Genomic DNA, 22071 nt, shown 5'->3' on the forward strand with positions numbered 1-22071 from the left:
AGGAGTTACCAGGCTTATCTGATTTGGGAGGAGGTCCATGGCTCCGCTATTTATATCCAGTTATTTGAGGACTTTGCAGCTGCATTTGGACTACAGAGTCCCTGTGGGGAAGAGAAAGATTTAAATTAAATTACCTTAAAAATCTTGAGTGCAGCGAGGAAAGCAAATGTTTCTGCGTGGTGTTTGTGCCCGGAGTGGCAGGAGTGAAAACTTTCCCTCGGGTGGTGCTGCCCTTCAGCAGTGCCATCGGATGGCTTCCCAGTTCCTATCTGCGCAAGCCACCGCATCTGAGAGCCCAGCCATATGCTCAGCGCTGTGTGTGAAGTAGGAAGCACTATATGTACTCTTAACACCACTTGTAGAGGGCTCTGATTCCATAGGCGCTACATAATTAAAAGCACGTGGCCATTTTTCACCCTCGGCTGTCCCATCAGCCAGAGAATGCTCCTAAAAAACTGATCGGAAAGCAAAGTTTTTAAGTGAAAGAATACAGTACTTTGAACATGCGCGAGTGACGTTCTTTAAATCAATTTTCCAATGTTTTCCCTTTTAAATCCTGAAATAAAGGCAGGGGCCTGAGGGGACATCAGAACATCCACAGCACAGGTAAAGGGCTACCTGGGCAGAGCCCCTCCTGCCTTGCTCAAACCAGACCTCTCAAGTCCCTGAGAGTTTTGCACAAGTCAAGGAGAAAGTTTCATTGTCCAAAGCCCTGCTCTGAGCTTTAACACAGAGAACAAGACATTAGGAAAGTGCCGATACTTTGTGCCCGGGGGGCAGCCCTGCGGTATTGAATGACGGCGGGTATCAAGCCCAGATTTCAACCAAGCTGTAACAAAAAAACCTAAGTTCCAGTTTTAGTAAAATCTAGATGCCCAGAAGCATCATTTATTGCAAATCAGTTAACCAAAAAAAATACATCATTTTTGCAAACTACAACTTTGCATGTACATAACTTTATTACAGAAGATATCTTTTCTTAAACTACACTCTAGTTTATAAAACATAGGAAGATTCAACACCACGTGATGTTTTTATCACTCATATTAGGCATGACACAATAACAATGGTCTGAAATGTTAACTAAGATGAGTGCTCAGCAAGGCGCTGTGCCTTGAGAAATATCCATTTTATTTGGTGTTCTAATAAAAAGGATCAAGGAAAAGGAACCCTTTTCTTAGGTTTTCTTGATTAACTGCTCTATTTGCCTGTCCCATACACGTATCTAGTCTTAGGGTGTCTGCTTGCTTTTTCACCCGAGTGAGTGATATTCCAACACCTCTATAAGGTGATATATTTATGATATATTTAAGACTTGCTCATTTAGATTTTTGAAACAAAATCCACCTTTTCTTTAAAAAAAAAAAAAACATATTTACAAACATTAAATCTGCCACAGGCTTATACTATATTTTACATGATACACAGAAAGAGTGTACATCAATATAAAAAAAGATGCATCACTCCAGACTAACAAGAACAAAATGTCAACGTTTCACAGCACAGACTCGGCTGTGCTGTCCTTCGCCCTCCTGTTTAGCCAGTCCAGCATCCCACCAAAACCAGCAGCACTTTCCACTGAGCACCCAGCGATTGTGCTGCCAGAGGAGCTGGATAAGGGCGAGCACTCGGTGGTGGCAGTGTTCTAATGCTTTGTAATCTCACTCAGGTTGTCTGCATTAATAGACACGCCTTCTTTAAAATAGGCAGGCCATCCTTAAAATAAGGATGTGGTTCACAAGTTTATATTGGCATTTATTTCTTAAACAGTTACTCAAATGCAAACACGAAAACAAAAAACAGTAAAGATATTCGAAGTAAAATTAAGTCTCCTTTGTGTATAAACGCCACAGTTATGGGTTTGGTATATACTCCACAGTTATGGGCTTGCTCTCTTAAAAGTTTGGCAAATACACGTTTTTGGTGGGGGACAGTATTCATGTTTTGTAGGGATTTTTTTTAAGCTTAGAACCTGTTCTTACAGGTCTATAATCCTGATTTTATTTTTTTAGATCATAAAAATCATTTAAATATATATATTTTTATATATATAAAAACAAGAGAGAACAAAAATTTCTATTATCAAGGCAAATGTACAACTATATAATACTGAAATTTAAACAAAGATTCATGACTGGTACCATAAAATGTCCTCTCCGATATAATAGCAAAGGAAACATTTTAAAGTACATTTCAAAAATCTGTCCATATTTAATTTTTTCCCCCCCCTCAGGAGTAGTATTTTTAGTCAATTTTTCCTTCCTCTTTTCTTTCTCACCTCTCTGAGTTGAAAGAGAAAAAAATAAATTAATGGCATTTCAGAATCACAAATCGCTGCTTATAGCTTTACATAAACATTTCCTCCCAAATCACAGTGAACCCCCCCAAACAAAAGAGAATGTCTTATAAAAACCTAGTTTTTTGATTTCTTGAAACACAGCTGGTGTCCCACATTGAGTTCTTAACAATAGAACATATAAATAAAAAGGCAGTGTTTTCATGTAAAATAAAAAGTACATAAATAAATACTAAAAAAAAAAAAAAAAAGGAATTAATTTGTCTCTTTTTTTTTTTTTTATAAAAACATATTTAAAAAGGATCCTTTAATAAAAGCATCCGATGTCCTTTAAAAAAAGATCTCCCTCAAGCTTCTAACTCCCACTGAGCGCCAGCGTCTCTGAAACACCGTCTTTTACTTGAAGGCTTCGGGGATGTGTCCCATCTGTGACTGCATACTCGTGGGAGGGCTGGAGATGCCCTCGGACCAGTCGGACACGTTGGAGTGAGGAGACGAGCTGGACCACTGGTCCGGCGACTCCGGAGACGGCGTTAGGAAAGGGTGGTCGGGCACCTGGAGCTGGTGGCTGGGGGTGTTGTCCAAGGGGGAGGAATAACTGTGCTGGGAAGGTGGAGTTAGAAACTGCGTGGTGGTCATGGGCTGGGCGAGGGAGGACGGCAGAGACGTGGGCAGCATCTGGGAATCTTGAGGCAGGATGGTGTGGACCGCCATGGTACTGCCGCTCACCGGCTGCATGTCGGGCTGGCTCAGCTCGGTACCAAGGAAATTTTGGCCGATGTGGCCGCTCGCATTGGAGCTGGGGTTGTGATGCTGCTGCGGCTGCTGCGGCTGCGGCTGCTGCTGGGGTTGCTGCGGCGGCTGCTGCGGCTGCATGTTTTGCTGCTGGAGCTGCTGCTGCTGCATCTGCTGGAGCTGCTGGCTCTGCATCAGGTGAGGCTGGGAAGCCAGCCGGGTGTTGGGCATGGCCTGGTAGCTCATCATCTGCGACAAGCTCGTGGTGGGCAAGCCGTTGTGCAGGGAGGTCATCATGCCGTGCTGAAGGTTCTGCGGCTGCTGATGCGCCCCTGGTTGCATGTTGCCTCTCATCGGGTTGTACTGATTCTGCACCATGCCGTTCTGCAGCCTGGTGAGCCAGTCACACTGCCCGTTCAGAGCAGCCGCTCCGCCGACGGAGAAATTCATCGGGGCATTGCTCATCGCCGTGCTGGGGCTGGAGGCGGGGAGGTGGGAGAGGCGCGGGGGCACCGAATCGAAGGGCATCCTGCTGGAGTTTCCCATGGCCATATCCTGCTTCCCCGCCATGTTGAGGTGATTGATGCTCATGTGGGCATCAGGCATGCCTGGCAGATGATTCAGAGGCATGGAAGGGGACTGCTGAAACGGAGAGGTCATTAGCGGAGGAGAGGCGACATCCGACAGGTACCCATGGGGCGACTCCAAGGAGTCGACGGGCGACAACACACTGGAGTTGTCAAGCAGACATCCTTTTCCATCTTGTGATTTTTTCCTCCGGGCTTTGAGGTCTTTGGCATCCTTGCCGTTGCAGCTCAGCCCCTTGGTACTGGGCTTCCTGGCCTTCTTGCCCTGGACGGCAGGTTTCAGGTTGCCGATGTAGCTGTTGGGCGAGCAGAGCGGTGGGGACAGCGTGGGTGCTCCCAGGGGGCCGTTGTGCAGCGGTGGGCTCCGCACAAGGTTGTACTCGTCCAGCAGCCTCACGATGTCGTGGTGCATGCGCTCCTGGGCGATGTCCCGTGGGAGCCGGTCCATGTGGTCCGTGATGTCGCGGTTGGCCAGATGGTCCAGCAGGACCTTGGCGGTTTCGTAGCTCCCTTCTCTGGCTGCCAGGAACAGTGGGGTCTCCTCCTGGAAACCCAGCAAAGATGGTTAAGGTTTAAGTTCATAGATTCTCCTGGCTAACACTATCCTGAGCTCCACACCCACCACCATGCAGTTGGGTGGCAGAGATGGTAATCATCTCTCTCTCCTCTGGTGATGTTTTGCTGCTGCTTTTTCCCACCCTGCTGAGCCATGTCCTTATACTGATATCAAACCAGGAACCCTACAAATGTCCCAGAACATGCGAGGAGATGGTTACACGAACGCTGTGTCACACTGCTCACCAAGCCCCTCAACATCACCCATATGACCAAATCCCGCAACGCTTCTTTGAGCTAAATCCAGCAGCTTCAGTCACAGCAAAACAATCAAATGAGTCTCAGTGCCCGACAGTGTCGTATTTTAGGTAAAAATTATCCTTTAACAGATTCCCCAAACGGTTCTTTTCTTGCCAGCCCAGGAGACCCCTACCTTATTGTTTTGCATATCCTTATTGGCACCATTCTTCAGGAGGACTACTGCAGCTTCAACATTATTCACAGCAGCTGCCCAGTGCAGTGCCGACTTGCCTACAGGGGAAGATCACGAAATTACAACACGCATTAATGAGTGGTAAAAGGAACGGCAAGCAGCCCTTTCCCTCCACCTTTGAGGGAGCCTGTGTTTTAGTTGCCTGCGGTACCTAGATCATCCACGGCATTGACGTCTGCGTGGCAGTTGATGAGATCATCCAGCATGCCCTCCACAGCCAAGCGAGCGGCCAAGATCAGGGGAGTGGTCCCGTCATGCATTCGGGCATCGAGGTCGGTTGCCCTGTTCCTAATCAGGATCTGCCACAACGAGGGCCAAAGCGCAGGAAACACAAAGGTTAGGAGGGACAGACCGCAGACACCCCAAGTCCCCAGGTCTCAGGACCTACAACCCCCTTTCCAGAGGCTGGTCCCTTCCAGTCCCCGCTCCCAGTCCAGGGAGGCACATCCGAGAGCAGCTACGGGGTTGCTGCTTCGCCCTGTCTTGCCCTGAGACAACAGGCGCTTCAGTTCTCAAGACTTTCACCCCGCAGCTCGCCAGGTCAAGCCGGAGACCCCGCGGCAAGCTCAGTCGTGGCACTGACTCAACACGTAGCGCCAGCACTTCCCCCTGAAAAACCCAGGGATCGGTGGCGAAAGGATCAATTACCTGGAAGACTCCTTGGGCATCGGCAGAGACGGCGGCGTGGAGGGGTGTCCTGCCCATGTTATCTTGGATGTTTGCATCGGCACTGGCTTCCAGCAGGCGCTTGGCAGCGTCCGAGCGGGAATACCTGGCAGCCAGGTGGAGCGCCGTCTCGCCAGTGCGGTCAGTCTGGTTGTGTAAGCTGGCACCTTGGTAAATGAAATCCGAGATGACAGCGGGAGCATCGTCTTCCTCTTCGCTGTTGCCGGTCTCCAGCCCTCCTCCGCTGCACGAGGCGATCATGAGCGGGGTGAAGCCATCTGAAAAGCACAGGGGAACTTGGTGAAAAAAGGTTTTTTACCCTGCTGTAATGCAGGCGGCTCAGCAAGATGCTCTTTCTGTGGTAGAGGTTTATTCTCGTGGGTGCATCAAGACTGAGTTCCTGACTAGTTCTAAACATCAAACACGAATATCCTTCCTCTGATATGGATCTGAAATTCCTTAGTGGTATCTCACCACTCGCTGCTTTTCCTATTTCATCTGCTAGCTTGCACACTAGCATGTGAGGTGTAATCTATAAGGAAGGTTGCTCAAAGCAAACTTGAGTACGGTACAGCGCAGCCTTAAATATTTTTATTATTTCAGAGGACAATTTCACAGATGTGAGGAAGACCAAGTGTGTGTAATAATTTAAAAGCATATTAACTATTAACATAGTTAAAAACCTGAAAAGAAGACTGTGAAACGTGCAGTTTGGTGGGAGGAAAGGAATCTAAGAGTGGCAGAGAAAAGGGCTGGATGATTCAATGGGCGCTTCTGCTGTATTGTCTAATTTCCATCTCGGTGATTAAACGAAAGAGACCTCAGGGAAAGCCAAGTGTGACAGGGTCTATCCCTAAATCACGCCCAACAGCAGCCACGCGATGCAGAACGGCTAGCAGGGACTCGGTACTAGGCATGGAGACAGGTAAGGGCTGTCTGGGACTCCTCGTCTGCAGGGGGTAGGGGAGGGTTTTGGATGAGCTGACAAGCAGCACAGAAGTGAAAGGAGTCCTCCTTACCGGGACCTCGGACGTTGACATCCATGCAGTCGGCATCGATTTCTCCCTGCGGGGGAGTGGGTGCCATGGAGGATATGCGCAGGTCAGCGGCATCCAAGTGCTGCTGGGTCCACTGCCTGTGGTCCGTCTGATCGTCCGTGTCCGGCAGCATCGCCTGCTCCTCGAACTGCGGAACGACAGCGGGAAGTGAGCGCGCGGGGCAGAGCGCACGAGTCGGGCTGGGGAGGAGGGGGGGGGGGGGCCGAGCTCCAGCGTGAGAAGCTCTGCAGGTCTCAGAGGCGCGTTTGTCACGCGCAGGTTTGCAAAGGGGCCGGCAGCAGCGGGGCATTGCGCCGGCGGGGCTCCCCGAGGGTCCTTCCCGCAGCGCCCCGCTCCTTCCGTGACAAAACCCAGCGCGTGGCTACTTCCAGCGCAGAAAGGGGATGTGGCAGCAAGCTTACCCTGAACTTCTTGGTGTCCAAGGTCTCCTCATCACCCCACTCATTTTGGTTGTCATCCATTAGCGTGCCATCTGACGCATTTTTGAGGGGTCTTTAAAAATAAAACCACACAAAAAATTACCTCCTCTGCTGGAACCAGTCTGTGATGGACAGCGTTCATCTACATGCACAAGCTACGAGAAGAATCAACAAGGAAATTTGCAGGAGGTTCCCCTCAGGCTCAGGCTGCCTTTCATTTTTTACCAAGTGCAAACGGACCACGAAGCATTTGAAAACCGCCTCCAGATGAGAACACTGTTTTTCCCATGCAAAAATAAAAAACCTGATTTTTCTCCTCCCCGCTACACCAATATGATGCACTAGAGAACAAAACTCCACTGGGCTCTTTCAGAAGAGCCCCGAGCAGCCCTGCTGCACTGTGTTTAACGGGTTAGCAAGGAAATTACTCACTTGAGTCCAACAGAATCCTCCCCAAGTGGTTCTCGTCGCTTCTTCTTGCTCGACTCTGTCACTTTGAAGCCTTCTGGGAACCAAAGCTGCCCATGCTCCCTGCGCCGCTTACGAGACACCAGTACTCCCACTCCAATGAAAGCAAGCAAGAGCAGCACAGCCACCACCACGTACATAGGATACAGCTGGGAGTTCTTCGTGGGCTCAGCTGTTTCACCTACAAAACAGTGGGGCACAAAGAGATGCTGAGACATTAAGCTGCATAGCAAACCAGTGACAGGGTGGAAATGAAGGAAAATTAGTTAATAGAGGTACCTAAGTCTGATCTAAATCAGCCCCCCCAAAATAAGGTCATTTTATACGCTATTAATCAGAATTGCAAACTATCGGCAAATTCTCGGCTGCACAAGCCAGCCTGCATCAGGAGACAGCTTCACTTTTTTCTCCTTTAAGGAAAAGGATTAGCAAACTTCAAATCATTGCGCTTGCATTGAGCTGTTAAGACAAAAGGATTTAGGGGGGATTTTCAAGATACAAACTTCAACTCCTTGCATGTCACTGATTGATTGGAGCTGGTTGGGTTTTATTTTTCTTTTTTTTTTAATAACTTTTATAGTGATAATGATTTTGAAATAAACCCGGAATAAGCAAAAATAATAAACTGGTTTTGCAATTTCTTAAAGAACAGATTTAAAGTTCAAAAAAAGAAAAAAAGGATTCAAGGTTATTAAAACCAGACTGTGCTCAAATGCAGCCAGCTGACAGATACCTAAACATGGATAAGGCTGGAAAGTTTTGGCTGTCTCTCCTCACCAGCCAAACAGCCGTACTTACTTTTAACAGCTTCTATTTTGTAGGGTATGTTCAGGTTGCCAAGGGAGGCCAAGGCACCCAGGAACGCCGCCACATCGGTTGCACTCTGGAAGCACTGGGAGGATGACTGGATGCACTGGCGGTTATCAATTTCCAAGTAGACGATGGATCTGTGTGAGACAAGTCAATGAGAAACATGGAGCAAGCAATGACCACACCGAGAAGACAGACGAGCCCTGTCTCCCCGCCTTAACCCCCCACCAGTGGGAATTAGAAGGTGGGAACCCATCTCCCCGCTTCCCTGGGGCCCCAGCCCTGCAGCTCACACTCACGGTCTACTGGATTTGCCTCAATGCATAGTGTGAGTTCTAACTCATCTACAGGAATGGAAAGGAGTCTCTGCTTCACAATGTTTTAAAATTACGCAGACACTACAGTATCTTGAATAATGCTGTTTGGGAGCCTTCAGATCTTTTCACATTAGTTTCGCTGTTCTAACTCCTTTGCTTTCGGTGGCTTTTGATTGAGCCCACCGAGAGGGAGAAGGTTAGATCTCTATGTTTATACCAAAGATCTCCAAACACAGTTTGCAGTAATTGAGTTTTACAACAAAGCTCTAGAAAGCATTTCCCAGGGAGAAACTGAGGCTTAACTTAACGACTTCCTGAAGTCAGACAGTCGGTCAGGCCAACCTCTGCTTCCAGGTCCCACCCAGCCCAGCCCCGGCACCCAACAATACACAGGACTCCTTCAATCGTGAGAGTCGGCGCAGCATTGTATCAGGGATTCCTGAGCGATCACTCGCTTTTCCCACATGAGAGCAAAATCCGGTTTCTATTCACACAGAAAGCAATGCCTAAATACAATTATCTGGCCTACATCCTTCCCTTTATAGTGTGTTACTATTATCAACACAGAAAACAAATGCTGCTCAGTGAAAAAAGGAACCCACTGGTCCCCCTTACCCTCTGATGTCCATCTGATCGAGCTCTCGCTTCTGCCTTCTGCCAGCCCTGGAGTAGAGGCTGCTCTTTACTTTGTTGATGACAGCGCTAGACATATCTGACCAGTCCTCTGTTGATCTCTTGATGTAATGTTTTTTCAGCTCCTCCTCATTGCCATAGTACGGAAAGATCATATACTCTCCCTTGGGGTTCTTCTTGAAGACCACGTTGGTGTGCAGCACGCGGCTCAGCTCCCGCAGGAAGTTGAACGAGTTGTTCTTCAGGTTCTCAGGTGTGATCAGGACCACCACCACCAGCGTGCCATCGGCAAGCTTCTCGGGCATGTTGTTTGCACAGTCCAGACCATCCCATTCGCACTCAAAATTATTGCAGCCCTGGTCACAGTGGCCATCTGAGAAGTGATCTTTGCAGTACTGATCATACAGAGGGCTGGGCGGAAGAAAAAGAAAGGCAGAAAAATGAGTTGGACCGAGTACTGTGCATATAACCTACATGCTGAGAAAATAAGTGGTGGTCCACAAGGACCTCTCTTTTCTATACATATTCTTCATCCTGATAGACACTAAACCAGTTTATACAGAAGGCGAGTGGCTCATGTGGCACTGTGAAGCATTCACCTCTGCAGGTGAAAGACAGCCGCTGTTAAATTCTAAATTGCAATTTAGATGCCAGAAAAAGGGACAAATTACTGTGACTCAGAGAAGACATGGGGACACAGAATAGTTACTCAGACCAAAGTTTGTCGAGGAATCTGGGATTAAGTTCCTGCTATTGCCAAAGACAATGTTTGGTAAGTGCCTGGATGTTAACATCATCATGTTTTCTGGCTGCTCTTTCACCGGGGGTCTCCCTACACTGAAACTCACTGTGTTACTACTGTGAGTTGGAGAATTCAATTCTATGGTGTGATACAGGCAAGGACAGAGAAGCTACCCGGAATGAGCCAAACCCAGAGAGCCTCCAAGTGCATATAAACTAAGACCACAGGGAAATGGGGTTGCATGAGTTGCACCCCAGAGGCAGCAGAACAGAATGTAGAGAATGAAGAGGTCTGCACTTAGGAGCTTTAGCAGATGCAACCAGAAAATACTCCAAGGCGATCCACCCGGAGGTCACGGCTTTAAAACAAGAGGGTCAGCGAGCAAGTCACTTACTTGCACTGCCCTTCGTATTTCTGGCAGTCAAATCCATCGTACAGGCAGCCAGCGTTATTGCACTGAGAGTCGCACTTGCCGTCGTTGAAGTACTTCCAGCACTGCAGAGACTGGGAGCAGTTCTTCCAGGGGTCGTTGAAATTGAGGGAGCAGTCGCCCCCGTCCCAGCCGCAGGCGTGGTTGTTGCATTTCCCGTCGCAGATCTTGTTGCCGGCGTACCCCGCGCAAACCCCAATCTCGCACTTCTCCTCGATTTTGGGGGGGATGATATCCTGCCCAATCCCACCTTGGAAATCGAAGTCGAGGATGTGGCAGTTGAGGCCGTTGAAGTTGGCAGGGCAGTTGCACCGGTAGTAGGGGGAGGCATCGCTGAAGAACTCGCAGGTGCCCCCGTTGTAGCAGGGATTGGATGTGCAGGGGCTGCTGGCCGGGTACTGGCACTCGGGACCCGTGAAGGCCGGCGTGCACATGCATTTGGAGCTCTTGTGGATGGAGATGCAGGTGCCACCATTCTGGCAGTGCAGGTTCCCACAGGTGCGGGAGTCGTTCTCGCAGGTGGCACCCACGAATCCCTGGGGAGGTGACAGCAAGGAGGGAGTCAGAATCACTGACCTAACAAGCAGCCGAGCACACGTGTGTTCCGGGAAACTCGGCACAAAACCAGTGAATCAGGGCATGGCTCTGGAGCATACTCTGAAACTAGCGATGGGCAAGAATAATCTAGAATGTAAACGCCATTAGAGCAGCCCTCTCAAAATGAAGGGAGCTCTTCTCCATAGCTGCCTGCTCCCCCTTTACGTGGTGCAAATAAGGGTCAACCAGGCCAGAGTCTGTCCTCCAGAGCTGTGCGTCGTACCTGCAGGGCTAAGCCATCTCCTTCTCCCTGACCCTAACCCGGTCTCCTTGTAGGTGAGAAGGGTATGCATACACAGATACACCTCCCCCCAGCAAGCACCCACAGCAAAGCATCTTCCCCTCCACGCTTACCCCTGGCTATCCCAGCTGGGGAAGCCTCAGGGGTTAAACTGGCCCCTTGACTGCCCCTCTGTGCAAGGGGCTGAGACTTGCAGGGCCTGTGCAACATCCCATGCTCAGAGCTGGAGAGGAGCAGATACCTACCGGGGGGCATTTGCAGATGAAGCCGCGGCCGGTGTTGCTGGCAACCGCGCACGTTCCGCCGTTCCTGCAGGGTTTGCCTTTACAGCCATCCACCACCGTGTCGCAGCGACGGCCTGCCGAGGGAGAGGAGCGCGTGAGGAGCGGAGGAAGGCGTGAGAGACTGCGTGGGGTGGCTGGGGGCTGCAGGGTCGAGCACTGGGATGGCGGCGGGGGGGTGGGGGGGGATGATGACGACACGTGGTGCTCACCTGCATAGCCAGGTCGGCACTCGCATTTGTAGTCGTTGACCCGCTGCACGCAGTTCTGGGTGCCGCGGGCGTCGCAGGGGTTGGACAGGCACTCGTTGACGTCTCCCTCGCAGCGCTCCCCTACAAAGCCAGGGGGGCAGATGCAGCTGTAGCCACCTACCCGATCCGTGCACTTGCCATTGTTAAAGCACTTGGGCCCCAGGGTGACAGGATCAAAGAAAGGGCTGCAGTCATCCACATTGATCTCACAGTGCACCCCTAGAGAAATGGGGGAACAACCCACACAGCTCATCAAACAGTATCGGGGTGCCTGGTGGTCCCTTGTGTCAACCTTCCCTGCGGAGGGGCTGAGCCTGCCCAATTCAATGGCAGTCTGAGCCACCGCTCTGGCAGGAGGCACGCAGCACCGTGCGGCTCGCGTCCACGGTTGAGTGGCCTTGATGGCTAAGCTCGCAAGCAAACACAAACCTCTGCCGTTGCATTTGCTTCTGCTAGCCCAAGCAGCTAATGAGCAGATACCAAGGATATCTGCACTCAGCCCACTAATGCCCCAGCCTGGGGAATTAATTTACCTTGAGTTCCTCTGGGGCAGGAGCATTTGTAGGTATTGATGAGATCGATGCAGGTTCCTCCATTCTGGCATGGGTGGGACAAGCACTCATTGATCTCCTCTGAGCAGTTAACTCCATGATAACCAGCCACACACTACAAGGAGGGAAGAGGAGAGCTATCAGCGTGGCTCACTCAATTCCCACATGGTTGCAGGAGCACAGCCAGCACCCCAGCCTTCAACTCTGTAAAGGGCCACCGAGCCAGCCCGAAGCTCCTCGGGCAGCAGGAAGGCAGTAACGGGTGCTTTCTCCCTGTGCATCTCTGCCCCCCATGGCACCCACCTCGCAGGAGTAGCCTCCCAGGTAGTCTGTGCAGGTGGCCCCGTTCTGGCAGGGGTTGGGGGAGCACTCGTCCACCTGCTCCTCACAGTAGCTGCCGGTGTAGCCGGCCTGGCAGCGGCAGAAGTGAGTGTTGCCGGTGTCTACACAGAGCCCCGAATTTCTGCAGAGATGCACTACGTCGATACCTGCCGGGGAGAGCAGAGTGAGATGCGGGGACCTCGGTGACACCCAGGCACCGCAGGGCCACGTCCCGGCCACCGCACGCCCCACCCGGGATCGCAGCCAGGACTGCAGCCTTGGGGGGTGCATGTTACAGCAATCCTTGAGACCGCTCTGGTTGTGCCAAAGATCCCCACCAAGAGAGCTGAGCATGTCCCCCGCTCAGAGCCCACCACGGGGACAACTGGGGACCCCTCCCTGGCCCTGTGAGGCTGTACTCATGGCAGGGACTGACCTTGCTGTTTAGCAGCCACCTCGCAGGATACACTGGGGACGTCGCAGTACAGCCCTGTCCAACCGCTGTTGCACTCGCAGCGGTACAGGTTGTTGGTCTGCCAGCACTTGCCTCCGTTTTTGCAAGGAGAGGAGTCGCACCAACGCACCAGGTTCTGGGGGGAGCAGAGCGAGAGATGGGGGTCAGGACCCAGAAGGGCTTCTGCAGGAGTAGGGACTGCAGTGTCCCCCGAAATCCCCACAGCCAGCACGCACGGGGTCAGCGGCCGACAGCACAGTGTTTCTCTACCTGGCAGTTGAGCCCGGTGTATCCCTGGGGACAAGTGCACTTGTACGTCCCGTAGCTGTCCTGACACGTGCCCCGGTTCAGGCACGGCTTGGAGTCACACTCATTAATGTCATGCTCACAGTAGCTGCCCGTGAAACCAGGAGGACAGATGCAGGTGAAGGTGTTGATGCCATCCACGCAGGTCCCACCGTTGAAGCAGGAGCTGGGAACAGAGACATCACACCCCAGTGAGGCACCGCTGGTCGTGCTCCACGCCAAAGCCCCCACAAACCAGCCCAGGGACCTCAGCCCCGACAAAGGCCGTGCCCGTGCGCGGCAGGACCTGCGTTGGGCTGTACCTCTCCGTGCAGTCGGGCGTGTTGTTCTCGCAGTGGATGCCGCTGAAGCCGGAGGGACAAGTGCAGGTGTAGCTGTTGACGCAGTCGGTGCAGTTGGCACCGTTCTTGCAGGGGTTGCTGGCACACTCATTGATGTCCTCCTCGCACTTGGGCCCACGGAAACCGGCCAGGCACTCGCAGAAGAACGTGCCGATGCCATCGGAGCAGGAGCCACCGTTGTGGCACGGATCTGGAGAGGAGGGACACGCATGGGAAGACGCAATGGGTCCGGCCCTGGTGCAGCAACCCTGCCCGGGGGCTGCCCCACAGCACTGTCCCCACATGTCCCCTGGCTCACGCAGAGGGATGGGGCGGAACTCATGGACCAGGCAGAGGCCAGGCCAGTCCCACCAGCAGACTGGGAGCAAGGAGGGCACGTGGGACACACTCGCTTGCTGCTCTCACATCACTCTCCCCCCCCTTCCCCAGCCTCCTTCCAGTTCCCATCTGCTCTTGGACCGGTGCAGCTCAACCAGGACGTGCTTGAGGTGGCCCGAAAGCCCGAGCAGGGCTTGCAGCACGGCCCAGGCCAAAGCAGCGTCCGGAGATCACACGGGGAGGAGGATCCCAGCCCTGGGAAGGGCAATGAAGCTGATGGCCCAGGGCCGGGCCGAGCGTGGTCTGCAGAGCGGCCCCTGCTCTTACTGGGCTTGCAGTCGTCGATGTCGGTGTCGCAGTTGCGGCCGGTGAAGCCGGTTCTGCAGGCGCAGCGGTAGCTCCCGTTGGTGTTCTGGCACGTGGCTCCGTTACGGCAGGGGCTCTTCACGCACTCATTGATGTCGATCTCGCAGGTCTGACCTGTGGGACAGAGCGGGACAGGGACCACGTAGGCTGGAGGCGCTGGCAAAAACCCCGGGGACGATGATGATGACGATGATGTCTTGGGACACCGCTCGCACCAGGGTGGGAGCCCTCGCAGCAAACTGCCCTCACCAAGAGGGGTGGGCGATGGCCGCGTCCCATCCACCCAGCTCCCTGAGGGTCACCTGCCCACTGCTCCCTGGCTGCGCTCCCTCCCCTCCATCCTTCACTCCCCAAGCAGCTGAGGAGAGCGGGGTGCGCCGAACCCCGAGACGGGCCATGCCCCTACCTTGCCAGCCAGAGGGGCAACTGCAGGAGAAGCTCTCGTAGTCTTCTGACTCCCGGCACTCGCCGCCGTTCTTGCAGGGGCCGCCAGCGCAGGGGGCCAGCACGTCCTCGCAGGTGGCTCCTGCACAGGCACAAGCACCTCCTGACACCCCCTCCGAAATGACGGGTCCTCCAAGACCCCACTACTCCGGCCCCCTGCCCTGGGCTGCTGTCAGCCCTGGGGCAGACTCCAGGCTTCCCCACTGCAGCCCAGATGGGGCCACCTCCTCCACCCCTGGTCCCCTGTGACCCCAGGCCCCCCACGAATCCTTTAAGCCACAGCAATCTGGGCTGCATTAAAGCGCTGCACACTTCCTTTGGTGGGGAAGTGCTGCTCAGGGTGTCCTTTCCCCCTTGAACCCCCCCCATCCCTCTCAGCCGCTTTTCCTGTTTACATCCAGCCAAGGGACACATTCCCTCGGAACCCTTATCTTCCCTGTCAGCCAGTATCTCCCAAACTGGCCTTTGCTATTTTCCAGAGCCTTCCCCTCCCCGCCTGCCCCGTCCCCGTCCCCCCAGGGGTTTCTATGGCCACTGCCGAGGGCAGGAAACGGCTCACAGCTTCCTGCAATTGTGCACCGGCTGCCGCTCTGGGCGAGCGGAAGCGGGAGGCCGGCAAACAGGAATTGGCTCAGCAGAATCCCCCAGCCCCTCAGCCTCAGCTCGCTTTTTCCAGCGCGAGCAACCATGGCAGGAGGATGGGGCCACCGGCAGCGCCAACCCCCGCCCAGGGCAGTGGGGTGCGAGCGGGGCGGCCGCCCCGTGCTGCTGCCCCGGGGTGCAGGCTGCGGCTGAGCCACCGCCTCGGTGCCTTCCAGGAGGATGAGGAGGAGGAGGGAGGAAGCTTTGGTTGGCCGCTTCCCAAAGCTCCTCCAGATTTCCTCCGGCTGCGCCGCGGCACGGGGAGGAGCCGCAGCTGTGGGCAGCCCCATGGCAGGATAGCGCAAGGGAACGGGACTGATGGGCAAAGGGACTGATTTGCTCTCACACCCGCAGCAGCAGCCCTGAAGAGCCCTAGTGAGGACCTGGGGGGGGGGGGGGCACAGGGTGCTCCCCCTCACCTGTGTAAGGCAGGAGGCAGTTGCAGGTGTAGCCAGCGACATCGTCGATGCATGTGCCCTGGTTCAGGCAGGGGTTGGAAGCGCACTCGTTGATATTGGTCTGGCAGTTGGGTCCTGTGTTCAGAAAAATAGATAAAAGCAGCTGTGATGGAGGTGTGCTGGTGGGAGTGGGCTGGGGGTATGGTGGGGATGTGGTGACAGTGGCAATGACCCACCCATTGCCCCGGAACAGCCTCCCACTCTCAGCTCCAGCCACGGACCCCCAAATTCTGCTGGAGGTCCCCAGGCTAGCTGCACTGCCACATCTCCCAGCCAGACTTGGGGTCTCCACCATCCCCACAGCGAAGCCTCCAGCCCATCTAGAATCACAGGGACGCCCACCCACAGCTCCCACCCAGGCCCCAGCGTGGCGGGGGGACACGAGGCAGCGTCCCTTACCACTGAAGCCCTCCCTGCAGGTGCAGATGTAGCCGCTGGTCATGTCCTTGCAGGTGCCCCCGTTCATGCAGGGATTGGATTCACACTCGTTATTGTTAATGTCGCAGTTTGTCCCACTCCAGCCTGGGTCACAGTCACACCTGTAGCTTTGGGGAAAAATTGGGGCATAAAGCCCAGGATCTGGTCCAACCTGGCCCTCCTGGCTACACCAGCTATCATCTACCCAGCAACCCACCCAGCTTTTAATTGTGCCCCTGCAGAGAAACATCCCCCAGCACTAGCACAGAGCACGGCCGAGCACCAGCACAGGGGTGGCTGCTCACTGTGCCGCTAACCCCGACTTTGCTGGGTGGCCCTTTGGTCCCAGCAGCCCCCCCCCCAGCAGCTCCTGTACCCTCCAGCCTACCCGTTCAGCCCGTCGTGGCATTTCCCGTGGATGCAAGGGTTGCTGTTGCACTCGTTCACTTCGGACAGGCACTTGGGGTCGTGGAAGCCCTCAGGGCAGAGGCAAGTGAAGCCGTTGATGCCGTCCTTGCACGTGCCCCCGTTGTGGCAGGGGTTGCTGGAGCACTCGTCGATGTTGATGTTGCACATGCGTCCTGGGAAAAAGCGGGGCGGGTGGGTGCGGAAATGTTACGCCACGGGACGCACGGCACGGTGGGTGCACGCCGCCTCCCGGGGGGCACCCACTGGGCAGGGTCCCCCCTCCAGCCACCCCGGGAACGGCTGCCGGAGGCTCGAATCTCCGGGCACACGTGTGCCGGCTGCATAGGAGCGGGCTGCCCTCCAGGTAGGGTGACTTCACACCCCTGCATCGCCTGCCTGGCTTAATTAAACATGACTGGGAAGAGGCCGTGCCCTGGGCTCGTTTGGTCCAGGAGGGAATAAGGAAGGGAGCCGGTTTCAGCCTGTAACCCTACCTGCCACAGCCAACAAAGCCAGGCTTTATTGCAGCTCTCGGTGGGCAGGAGGACAAGGAGCCGTGCAAGTGGGGAGAGGCGGGGGCTACTCCCATCAAAGCCCTCTGCCATTTCCAGCAGGGATCAAACAAACCAGTCGGACAAGGCGGCAACCTGATACCCATGGGAGTGGGCGCAGCCGGAGTCAAATTCACGGCACCAGACACCCCTTTGATTTCAGCCTGAGCCAGGGTCACCCTCCCAAGCAAGCAGGAGTGCTGGAGTGTGCAAAACCTCCGGCAAGTGGGATGGCAGCATCTCCCCTCCCTGCTGCACCCTTGTCCTGGCTGCGTGGGGCACCACCAGCTGCAGGCGTCCCTGCACCACCGCGGGCACAGGGAACATCCCAGAGCTCCCCGATGCAAGGCTGGATCTGGACCACGTCCCCAGGGCGCTGCGGTGGCCACCGTGCCCTGCTCTTACCTGTGTACCCCGGCTCGCAGGTGCACTCGTAGCCATTGATCTTGTCGATGCACTTGCCATAGTCACAGGGGCTGCTGGCGCAGTCGTCCAGGTTGATCTCGCAGTTGGGGCCTGGGGGAAGAGAGGGGTGCTCTTAGGGGGTCCCCAACCCCCACTGGTGAGGGAAAACGAAGCCCACTGGCACCGACCGCCACCACCGCTCCACAACAAAGAGCCTCTGCCACAAACAGCTCACCAGCTCCCCGCTGGGGTGCGGCTCCTGCGAGAGCCGGGTACCAAACCGGGAGAACTTGTCCTCACCAAGGACGCCCCGGGGCCAGCCCCGGCACCAGGGTGGCGGCTGGCAGCAGCCCAGGGCCAGTGTGCCTGGGGACAGGGCTGGGATTGGGGTGCCCGCAGCACAGCCGACCCATGTGGAGTCCCCAGGGGGTGGGGGGGGTCCTTCCCGCTCACCCGTGGTCCCTTTGAGGCAGAGGCAGTTGTAGGCGTTGTTCCTGTCCTGGCAGGTCCCCCCGTTTTTGCAGGGCTGGCTCTGGCACTCGTTGATGTTGATGTCGCAGCGGTGGCCTGTGTAGCCGGGCTGGCAGAGGCAGGTGAAGGAGGCGATGCTGTCCTTGCAGGTCCCGTAGTGGCACGGGTCGGGGTCACACTCGTTGATGTCCATCTCGCAGTGAGCGCCCGAGAAACCTGCCACCGGCGGCGAGGGACGCAAGGATGGGATGGGGGACGTGGGGTGAGGAGGCAGGGGGACACTCCTTCCCACCCCAGCCAGGCGTGAGGCAGGGCACCGGGGTGCCTTGACCTGCCCACCCGCCCCGCTGCGAGCCCTGGGACCCCCCAGGAGCGGGGTGCAGGTAGGGGAGCACCCTGGCAGGCTGGCGGTGGGGTTGGTCAGACCCCGGCTCACGGGCTTTGTCCCGGGGTGCACAATGACCTGCATTAAACCGCCTCGGCTCAGGAGCGGGGCCCTGCGCTCACCCGCAGCTCATCCCGGAGCGCACGGGGGGGGCTGGCCGCAGGCACCCCCGAATAATAACCGCCCCCCCCACCCCCAGCAGATCCTATTCTCCTGGCCGGCTCCCTCCCCGCCGGGTTTGGGGGTGGAGAGCTGAGGACAAAGTACAGCTTTGACTAGACCCCGCCAAGCCCACATAGCAGCTTTTCATCGGGGCTTGGCATTAGCAAGACACTAATTAGAGGCCATTCAGCTGGAAGATTTCTGGCGGGAGCTGCTCCACAAAAGAGCCACTGTTTGCCACCAGGGCTCAAGTCATCATTTTGTGCAACCGCTCCTTGGGTTTCGGTCGGCGAGCCCCCGCAGCCCTGCACCTTGCATCCCCATAGAGGCAGCTTTATTCCTTCCTTCCTGCCTTCCCTCTCGCTGCCGCCCGCCGCCGAGGCGGGGAGCACGGCAGGACGGCTGCAGGGCCACACCTAACAAGCGCTGGGCTCCTTACGCCCAGCTCCGGGGGGCCAGTGGGCAAGGAGGGCTCGACTCGCTCCGCCGACGCCTGGGAGAGGGACAGTCCTGCCCCACGGGAGTCACACCAGGCAGGGACCAACCCTGCACTGGAAGGTTTGGGGGACGACCCCTACGGCAGGTGCTTGGGGAGGTGGGCTCTTGCTAGCCATTCGGCAACGTGATTTTATGGCACATCATGGGGCAGAAGGTGGCTTGCTCCTGCCCGGTGGGGTGGGACCCCCCGAGACACGGGGCCCCCTCACCTTCGGTGCACTCGCAGCTGTAGGTGTTGGGGCCATCCACGCACTTGGCGCCGTTCTTGCAGGGGGTGCTGGCACACTCGTCGATGTCGAACTGGCACAAGTGCCCGTTGAAGCCTGGAACGGAGGGAGAGAAGTCACGTCCCCACGCAGCGGCCGAACCCGCCAGCCTCCCCCCCACACACACCCCCCCCCCCCACCCCGCCGCCGAGCAGATCCCGCCGGGCCCCCCGCGTCCCGGCCGGGGCGCCGGGTTTCCATGGGGACGGCTGCTGGGGGCCCTGAATGTGGGGCTGCGACCCGCCATTGAGAGCATCTTATTTACATCTCTAGAGGAGCAAAGTCTCTGAACTTCAAAACCTCCTTTCACAGATTAACCGTCTCCCCATTCTCCGCTCCACCCCGTGACTTTGACACCACATTCAAAGCCGCTGGTGCGGGCCCCCCCCCAACCCCCCCCCTCGGGCCCCAGCCCTCCTTCCCAAAGAGGGGCCTTTTCAAGTGCAAAGCCGTGGGGTTTAATCCTCCTTCCCCTCTCCCATGGGCCCGACCCAGAGCAGCATCGCCAGCACAGGGCTCAGCCCCCCGCTGCAACGGGGGGAACCCCCTCACCACAAGCACCGAGAGGTGCTCAGCTCCCTCTCCCCGTTTCGGGGAGGGGGGGGCTCTGAATTTTAAGGAGCCTGTTTTCGGCTCCTTCCCGGCTCGAGACGGGGATGCATCTTGGCTTTGCTTCCGCCGCGATGGCAGCAGGACGGATGCCGCGTACCGGTGGGGCACTCGCAGTGGAACTCGTTGATCTTATCGAGGCAGTTGCCATTGTGCAGGCAGGGGCTGCTGGCACACTCGTCCGTGTTGATCTCGCAGTAAACCCCCTCGTAACCTGCGGAGAGACCCAGCACCATCAGCGCTGCGGCACGGGGCCGGCCCAACGCCCAGGACGGGCAGGTTACACCAGGGCAGAAGTGGTCTCGCCGTCTTTACAGAAGCAGCTCAGGAGCTGTGCTACAGGTGGTGGGACCTGATGCGTAAGCTGCTCCATGGTTGTCCACCCGGGATCTCCCTGCCCTCGGCTTGATCCAAACCAGCAAGGTCGGCAAGAGGAGGAGCCCAGAGCAGGGCTGATGGGGCCCAGCTCTCACCTCCCGTCCCCGCACCGCTGCGGGAGACGGCGCAATCTTCATCAGGCTCTTTCTTTTCAGTGCTGTCCCCAGCCACACACACCTCCCGTGGCTCCTCACCCAAACCAACACCAAGCTGAAGCTCAGGGGCACCCGGAGCCCTTCCGTCACCCACACCCGGCGCCAGTGCAGGGGTCTGTGGGGCTGCCCACCCACCAGGCATGCAGATGCACTGGAACTCCCCGATCTGGTCCAGGCAGGTGGCGTCATTCTGGCAGGGGTTAGAGAGGCACTCGTTGACGTCGATCTCACAGCGAGGGCCCGAGTAGCCCTGCAAGCACTGGCACTGGAAGGACCCCTGGGTGTTGATGCACTTCCCTGCGTGCTCGCAAGGGTTGGCTCCTGCAACACACAAATTGCAGCTCACAGGACACGCTCCCGGCTGCACCGGCGCTTTCCCCGGCTGCTCCTCTGCCGCCCGTGTGAGCTCAGCCCCGATGCTCACCCAGCGAGCACTCGTCTACATCCTGGTTGCAGGCCGGCCCCATGTACCCCGAAGGACACGTGCAGATGGCTTTGCCGTTGACGGGGTTGGTGTCGCAGTTGGAGCCCTCATTGCAGGGGTTGCTGATGCAGGCGTCATCGAGGTGGCACAGCAAACCTGGGCAGCAAACGGCGGGTGGTGAATGGCACACAAGCCATCCTGCACCAAGACCTCAGCTAGGAGCCCCCGGGGACACGCGGGGGAGTTGTCACCCTGCGCTGCGAGCAGGGGGCAAGATGGGACGGGGCCTCACCTGTACGGCCATGGGGGCACTCGCAGTAGAAGGAGGCTACCCGGTCGTGGCAAGTGGCCCCGTGGAAGCAGGCGGCCATGGCGCAGTCGTCGATGTTCTCGCTGCAGTCCTCGCCCGTCCAGCCGTTGACGCAGACGCAGTTGTAGCCACCATGGTTGTTGTGGCAGGTGCCCCCGTTTTGGCAGGCGTTGGGCATCAGCTGGCACTCGTCCACGTCCTCGGTGCAGTACTGACCTGCCAGGGGACAGGGCACCTGCATGAGGCTGGTGCTGCCCGGCTCCCGGCGGCTCCGTCAGCATCGCTGAGAAGCAGGATGTCTCTCCCCACCCGGTCCCCGGCATCCCCCCAGGCAAGGATCCGTCCTCCCAGCCCATCCCCATGTCACCCTCGCTGCTGGCAGTGGTGTTACCTGTCCACTCAGGCGGGCACTGGCAGTTGTAGGTGTTGACACCATCCACGCAGGTGCCCCCGTTCTTGCAGTTGTTGCCCGGACAGTCATTGATGTTCTCCTCACAGTTCTGGCCCGTGAACCCTGCGCAGAGGAAACATCTGCTGTGATGCCAACCGAGCAACCAGCCTTGCCACTGTCTCAACCCCCCCCCCCCGCCACCCCTCCGTCGATGGCAGGTTGCCCCTTATCGGGTGCTGAGCACACACCAGGAGCTGCCAGCCCAGATTTGAGGCCAGCCGCCTGCTTTCATCCCCAGCCCTGTCCTGGCTTTGCCAGCGCTTGGTTCTGCCACACACATTTCCCTGCCAGGGCACCATCACCAGAGCCTGGTAAACGGCGGTGGCTTCCTCCACGCAGGGCATCCCTGGCACGGGGCTCGCCTGCCAAAGCCCCTAAGCCCTGGAGATGCTCGCCCTGAG

The 22071-nt window shown here is 56.3% G+C and overlaps 1 protein-coding gene across 3 annotated transcripts in view; it reads right to left on the reverse strand.

The window, feature by feature from the left end:
* Positions 1 to 855: 855 nt before the first annotated feature.
* The window catches only part of NOTCH1 (notch receptor 1), a 44670-nt gene continuing 23454 nt past the window's right edge, over positions 856 to 22071 (reverse strand). For 2 of the 3 annotated variants that reach the window (XM_042786798.1, XM_042786797.1), the window contains exons 5-34: positions 21611 to 21733; positions 21202 to 21435; positions 20910 to 21065; positions 20621 to 20806; positions 20053 to 20166; positions 19287 to 19400; positions 18015 to 18248; positions 17562 to 17672; positions 16586 to 16778; positions 16180 to 16325; positions 15742 to 15855; positions 14643 to 14762; positions 14198 to 14350; positions 13514 to 13742; positions 13176 to 13377; positions 12888 to 13041; positions 12434 to 12618; positions 12113 to 12245; positions 11541 to 11798; positions 11293 to 11405; positions 10174 to 10745; positions 9020 to 9448; positions 8076 to 8224; positions 7242 to 7458; positions 6792 to 6882; positions 6352 to 6517; positions 5315 to 5610; positions 4818 to 4965; positions 4607 to 4704; positions 856 to 4162 (exon numbers count right to left, since the gene is read on the reverse strand). In XM_042786798.1, the coding sequence (XP_042642732.1) occupies positions 2693 to 4162; positions 4607 to 4704; positions 4818 to 4965; positions 5315 to 5610; positions 6352 to 6517; positions 6792 to 6882; positions 7242 to 7458; positions 8076 to 8224; positions 9020 to 9448; positions 10174 to 10745; positions 11293 to 11405; positions 11541 to 11798; positions 12113 to 12245; positions 12434 to 12618; positions 12888 to 13041; positions 13176 to 13377; positions 13514 to 13742; positions 14198 to 14350; positions 14643 to 14762; positions 15742 to 15855; positions 16180 to 16325; positions 16586 to 16778; positions 17562 to 17672; positions 18015 to 18248; positions 19287 to 19400; positions 20053 to 20166; positions 20621 to 20806; positions 20910 to 21065; positions 21202 to 21435; positions 21611 to 21733 (6908 nt within the window). In that variant the 3' untranslated portion in view covers positions 856 to 2692. The remainder of the gene's footprint in view (positions 4163 to 4606; positions 4705 to 4817; positions 4966 to 5314; positions 5611 to 6351; positions 6518 to 6791; positions 6883 to 7241; positions 7459 to 8075; positions 8225 to 9019; positions 9449 to 10173; positions 10746 to 11292; positions 11406 to 11540; positions 11799 to 12112; positions 12246 to 12433; positions 12619 to 12887; positions 13042 to 13175; positions 13378 to 13513; positions 13743 to 14197; positions 14351 to 14642; positions 14763 to 15741; positions 15856 to 16179; positions 16326 to 16585; positions 16779 to 17561; positions 17673 to 18014; positions 18249 to 19286; positions 19401 to 20052; positions 20167 to 20620; positions 20807 to 20909; positions 21066 to 21201; positions 21436 to 21610; positions 21734 to 22071) is intronic. The other variant, XM_042786799.1, reaches the window with a different exon arrangement.

The sequence above is a fragment of the Tyto alba genome, unplaced genomic scaffold (genome assembly GCF_018691265.1).
Source record: "Tyto alba isolate M040663 unplaced genomic scaffold, T.alba_DEE_v4.0 Super-Scaffold_11, whole genome shotgun sequence".
Classification (NCBI taxonomy): domain Eukaryota; kingdom Metazoa; phylum Chordata; class Aves; order Strigiformes; family Tytonidae; genus Tyto; species Tyto alba.